Consider the following 6367-nt stretch of genomic DNA (forward strand, 5'->3'; position numbering starts at 1 on the left):
GTAAACCAGTTGATTTTATAGTTTTTTGAGGTCAACACTTTATAAATGTTTGAGACTTGTGTTTTAAAGGACTGAGATTTAGGTTTTACTGCAGCAGGAATAATAAATCCCACAAAAATCAATATGATGCTTTATGGTGATTAACTGTTTAAACAATTTAAAAAAATGCAACTATACAGTAGTCCCTTGTTATCTTGTGAGGGTTCTGTTCCAAACCCGTCTGCAGTAAGTGAAATTCCGAGAAGTAGCGACTTGTGTGTGTGTGCGTGTGTGTGTGTGTGTGTGACCCTTCCCACACTCTTGAAATGTTCTAAACACTTAAACATATGTCATTTTAACAACATACGTATAGTACTGTACTTTGTATATCTAGCTACTAAATTTTACTTACTGGGCTCTGCAGAACAGCAGCGGCTCGGTTTGTTTCTGGTCCAACTCTGTTCCGTTTCTGCAGACGTACAAAGCCCACAATCAATGTTCTAAACTCTTAAACCTACAAATTTTACTAACCAGCATGTCTCCACTTCGAGGTCCTTGTCTGCCAGTTGAAAAACATGAAAAAAGTCCCATTGAGCTTCATATGGACCATCGGCCACGTGCGTCTGCTCGGAGTCCTATGTGGGCCGGCTACCAGCTCTCAAGATTCATCGATGGTTCTGGAAGTCTAATTCTGCTCTGGTTCTGGTCCGATTCGGTGGGTTCAGTGTGGCTTCTCCGATCCGCTGAGCACCAATCAGATCAAAACTTTACCTCTGTTTTTTCAGCAGAAGGAAACGGGACTTTTGGGTGGGGCCCTGTTTCCTTCTCGGAAATGTGGTCATTATGAGTGGGAATAGAGTGGAGGCTTGCTGAGAGAAGACTACAAAATGGGGGCGCCTGTCCAAAGTATTTTATTTTTTTGTTAACTTTTTACTGTGCAGTACTGTATGCAGTACTGTTCCAATAATATGAGCAATATTAAAGTTGACAATCATGCTCTGTACATTTTTGTGTACAATATTATGTACGTCCACAAACGGTGATAGAGCAAGTCCGCGAAAGCCAAACTGCCACTGCGAAGTAGTGAGACAATTGGATTTTTAAAAAATGCAACAAATACGCTTGAGTTTAGTGTCACATTTATTCATGCTCGACTTTGTCCTTGTATACAGTAGTAACATTATAGTATTTTGAATAGTTTTCAACATCTTGGCATTTAGGTTGAAGGGTTTAATCTTAAAACTGCAGAAACTTCTGAGTGACCCTAATACACTGACAACAACCCAACACTGATTAGTTTAGTAGTTCATTTTTAGGTCTGTGACTGAATCATCAGTGACTAAAGTTTGAGTTTTATTAAAACGGGTGTGTGAAAAAGAAAGGTCTGTTTTGTAATTTTTTTTGGAACTGTAGGTTTGTATTTTGGAGAAGATTTCCGGACTTCGAGCCACCATCCTGAAAGAGCGTGACGACTGTTCAGGCTCTCCGTGCATCACTCTTGGTGTTTTGTTTGATCGGGGAGAACCTGTGCAGTTACACTTCACCCTGACCGGAGACGATGGCTCGTTCTATGAAACCAGAAAAATGAACAGAAGGAGGGAGATTTTTCACATCAGACACCCACTTCAAGGTATTTCATGAATCTCAAACACTGAAAATTTTAAATACATTATAAATATGATCAATCTCTTTATGCTGTGTTTTAAAAGGGTCTATCCGAGTGAAAATGAGAGCCTGGAATATTTTCTCGTCTCTGGAGGTTGAGATGTTTGGTTCTGGTGACAAAAACTCAGTCACTAAAGGAAAAGGCACCAACAGACGCTTCTTGAATTTTAACAACAAAAGAGTATTTTACTTCTTACCACTTGAATTATAAGAGAAATATAACAAAGTTTATATTCTATTAATTCATACAATAATAATAAATCTTGTGTTTGATTTCAGGGGAAGCAGCATCTAAGAGTTGTACGATCTATCACTACATGGGAAATCAGAGCAGATCCTTCGACTTCAGTGAATTCCCAACATAACACAATCACACTTGAAGCCTATGATAAAACCTTACCAGCAGGCACAAAAACTTACAAGTGGGAATGCCGTAAGTTTCCTAAATCTTTTTATGTTTTTATCAAAATGTGGTTTTATATATTTTGCATGTACCAATCATGAACTCTTCATAAAAGAATGACGCGGTCTCTCATTTTGCAAACTGAAGTCAGTGTCGACAACTATATCTGACTACATCTTACCTGTGAACCACACCACAGGGGCTGCTGTGGCTGAGTGGTTAGAGCAGTTGTCCTCCAATGCAAGAGTTCGGGGTTTGATTCCACCAGCAGTCACATACTGAAGTTTCCATGGGCAAGACATTGAACCCCTCATTGCCTCCGGTGTGTCCCATCAGTGTTAACCCTATCAAAAAAACAAAGAGTCACTAATCTGGGTGTGATAATGGACCCTTCTCTGAAACTTAACAAGCATGTAAACATGATTGTTAAATCATGTTTCTTCCAACTGAGGCTGCTGTCTAAACTGAAGCCCATACTGTCCAATAATAACATGGAGACAGTAATACATGCATTCATTACATCTAGACTTGATTACTGCAATTCGCTCCTGTTTGGTATCAGTCAGTCAGACCTCCATAGCACGACTACAACTGGTCCAGAATGCAGCAGTCCAATTTTTAACCAGTACAGGCAAAAGAGAGCACATTACACCAGTTTTGGCCTCACTGCACTGGCTACCGGTTCACCTGCGAATCCAGTTTATAATACTCCTGTATGTCTACAAATCACTGAACAGTCCCCCCCCCTTCCCCCAATCTCTCTGATCTGCTACAACCGTATGTCCTACCACGTTCCCTGAGGTCAGTGAACCAATTGCTCCTCACAGTTCCAGGAACTTGTCTTAAGCACAGAGGTGACAGGGCCTTCTCTGTAGCAGGACCAAGACTTTGGAACGAGTTACCTCTGCTTGTCAGACTGACCCCCTCCCTCTCGGTTTTCAACTCCCGTTTAAAAACTCACTACTATTCAGTAGCTTTCAACACCAGATGACATGTGTTTTGAACCTGTTTGCTCCACACTGGTTTGTCGTCATATTTATTATCTGCATCGATTTTATGTCTATATTTTTGATTTACTTCATTTTGTATATTGCTTCGTGTGTTGTCTGTTGTTCTGTCTGTACAGCACTTTGGTTGGCCTTGTAGCTGTTTTAAGTGCTCTATAAAATAAATGGTATGGTATGGTAGCGTATGAATGTGATAAAGCTCTGATTATTCTTTGTATAGATACAGTAGAGTGCTGTATGAATGGGTAAATGAGAGCACAGATTGTGTTGTCAAGCACTTTGAGTATCTTGATGTGCTACATATGTGCAGTCCTATTACCTTATGCTCTTTGTGATTTTAGAGCTGTTTTAAATTATGATACAATGTGAAATAGTAAACCATAACTTGATTTAGAGCTAAACTGAAAGCTTAAAAGTTTGTGACAGCTTGACAATACTTTTAATGCTGAATCTTTCCCCTTTTTTCCATCAGAAAAACAAACACCAAAATAAGGTTACACCATCTGAAATTGAAACTTAAATATCAAACATCAGAAACAAAAAAAAAAAAATTGTGAACTAATTTTCTGTCTGCATGTATTCTTGTCACCCACTGCGAATTGTTGCTGCTGATCTGTTTCAATGTTCATGTGTTCATGCATGCTCATCTGCTCACACAGACTCATGTTCATGTTTGTGCTGATGTTCAATGTTTTTATGTTACGAGTGCTTAGTGTATATTTAGTTGATGTTTTTCTTAGTTCATATCTTAGATGTTATTACTGTTTTTCTTATACATTTTATTGTTGGATGTAACTGGGACCCTGTGTACATAATTTCGCTCCACCACATGTACCACATGAGGTGCGAATGACAATAAAGAAACGCTGACTCTCTGACTCTGACTGAATCGGATGACTGTGAGCATCAGTGTGGTTTTATGCTGAGAAAGAGCATCACAGATGTCATCTTTGCTTTGAGGATGCTGATGGATAAGTACAGAAAGAGTCAGAAAGAACTCCATTGTGTCTTTGTGGATTTAGAAAAAGCATATGACAGGGTGCCGAGGGAGGAGGTGCGGTATTGGAAATCTGGAGTGGCAAAGAAGTATATTAGACTGGTACAGGACATGCATGAGGACAACAGGACTCCTTACGAGTGACAGATATGGATACGAGTAGAAATGGGATCATCAGAGGTACTTTGTGATTGAACAACTGGGAGATAAAGTTAGAGAGGCCAGATTGAGATGGTTTGGCCATGTCCAGAGGAGGGACAGTGGGTATATTGGTAGAAGGATGTTAGAAATGCAACTGCCAGGAAAAAGACAAAGAGGAGATATATGAATTAAGTTATAGAGGACATGGGAGCAGTTGAGGTGACAACAGAGAGTGATGGAGGAGGAGGACTCACTGTGGTGACCCTTGAAGATGAAACAGAGGAAATCAATTTTATACTGTTTGAATAAACCTCCTAATCGCCTGTTTGAAAATATGATTGAGTCCTAGACTTTAGTTGCACGCTGCATGTATACTGACTCCATGTTTTGATTCACAGCGAGCTGTGGTGACTGCAAAAACATACAACCAAACTCAGTATATACCATTCAATCACAATGCCTTCCGAATCCATTTAACTTTGACAAGTACGACGTGACGGTGAAAGTAGCTGAACTGGACCAGGGTACACAATCCATTTGTGTCACCCTCACTCCACCGTTAGACACAGACAATAATGTAAGGTAGGTGAAGTTTTCAAAACTCAGAATTGCACTTTTATCCTATCTTGTCATCTGTGGTGTGTCTCTGCAGCTCTGTAGTTTTTGTTTAGTTAAATTTTTTTTTTTTTTTTTAAGAAAAAAATGTGTTCTGACGTGAGTCATTGATGGACACCTTTATAGAAAGTTTTATTTGTATTTTTATTCATTCGAACCAGAACGCAGACAATAGGCAAGTTTAAAAGATTAATAAACTGCTTCTGGTGGAGGTCTCCGTCCTTGGGCCGGCACAATCTGCGGTGATAGGAGAGTAAAACAAGAGTCCTCTGGGAGTGTTCAGATGATTTTCACCAACCTTCAGCGACAGGTGAGGAAGGGACTCCTTGAAGTTGTTGGTAAGGGTGATGTCACCACTGGTGAAGGTGAGCCAGCTTTGATGCACGGCAGAGCAGCAGCAATGAGAGAGATCCAAAAGGTAGGTCCGAAGAAACAGGCAAGGGTCATACATAGATGGTCAGAGGTCTGAAGCCAAACTTGATTCAAGATCCAGAAGATGTGGTTGTTGGGGAGGAAGCAGAGGTCGTTACCATAAGCAGAGCAGAAAATCCAAAGCAGACAAGGAATGAGCAGGACGAGGAATACGTGAGACAGGCAAGAAGTCAAAACCATGAAGACAAACGGGACTGAGGCAAGAACGCTGGACATTTACTCACTGTGAGGCTTTCAATTATCTGGCATGGAAAACTGAGACTTAAGTAGAGCAGTGAACAGGTGAACGGTATGAGGACTGATTGTAGAGGAGAGAACAAGCGGGGGCATTTCTTGTAGCGAACATAGCAGGAGGAGCTGAGGGATGGGTGATAGTCAACACAGGAGCATGGCAACATAAACAAGGGCATGAGGAAACAGAACATGGCAGGCTGGGACAGAAGTGTGGCAACTAATCTTTTAATTTCTTATATTATAGACTCACTTGCACTGATGGCTGTGATCAACCAAACCAAAACAAGGATCCAAATATTGTATTGAATTGCAATGATTGCTCAAACATTGTGTGGTACATAGAGGACATAAGAGATGAGGACCACTGGGATGTTGTAAGTCTGACTTCATTTGTTGCTTAAAGGATCTGGTGAAGAAGAGTTGACTTGATAACTGTGCTTGTTTATTTCTTTACAGAAAAATACAAAGGATTGCTACAAAGAGGCACAGAAAATTCCTCTAACTGAAAAAGAAGACCATAAATCTAGTTATAAAGTGAAAAAACAAGACATTTCAAATGCCAAAACACCGAATGTTACTGTTGTAGTAATCTATACCAGTAAGTATTAGTTAATCTGCTGCCTTTGGTTTAATTTATTTATACTGCTTATTCTTTGGTAATAACTCTTGTGTTATAAAGTGATTGTGACAACTTAAAAGAATACCATTTGCTTAACTGATTTGAAATAAATACATGGTTTGAACAAATTACTGTTTTAAAATGTCATTTTCTTTCTCCAAAGGACAAAACGTTCTGTATTACAAAACCTACAAAATAAAAACATCATATTCAGGTACACCAGACCGAACCACCAAACCACCACATGTCGACTCCACCTCATCAACATCTTTGAG

The 6367-nt window shown here is 39.8% G+C and overlaps 1 protein-coding gene across 1 annotated transcript in view; it reads left to right on the forward strand.

The window, feature by feature from the left end:
- Positions 1 to 514: 514 nt before the first annotated feature.
- The window catches only part of LOC119418818 (polycystic kidney disease protein 1-like 2), a 37901-nt gene continuing 32048 nt past the window's right edge, over positions 515 to 6367 (forward strand). Inside the window, exons 1-6 of the mRNA XM_037686111.1 lie at positions 515 to 694; positions 1393 to 1609; positions 4591 to 4774; positions 5718 to 5844; positions 5930 to 6071; positions 6256 to 6342. Of these exons, the coding sequence (XP_037542039.1) occupies positions 515 to 694; positions 1393 to 1609; positions 4591 to 4774; positions 5718 to 5844; positions 5930 to 6071; positions 6256 to 6342 (937 nt within the window). The remainder of the gene's footprint in view (positions 695 to 1392; positions 1610 to 4590; positions 4775 to 5717; positions 5845 to 5929; positions 6072 to 6255; positions 6343 to 6367) is intronic.

This window comes from Nematolebias whitei, chromosome 13 (genome assembly GCF_014905685.2).
Source record: "Nematolebias whitei isolate Nwh7 chromosome 13, NemWhi1, whole genome shotgun sequence".
NCBI classification, from domain to species: domain Eukaryota; kingdom Metazoa; phylum Chordata; class Actinopteri; order Cyprinodontiformes; family Rivulidae; genus Nematolebias; species Nematolebias whitei.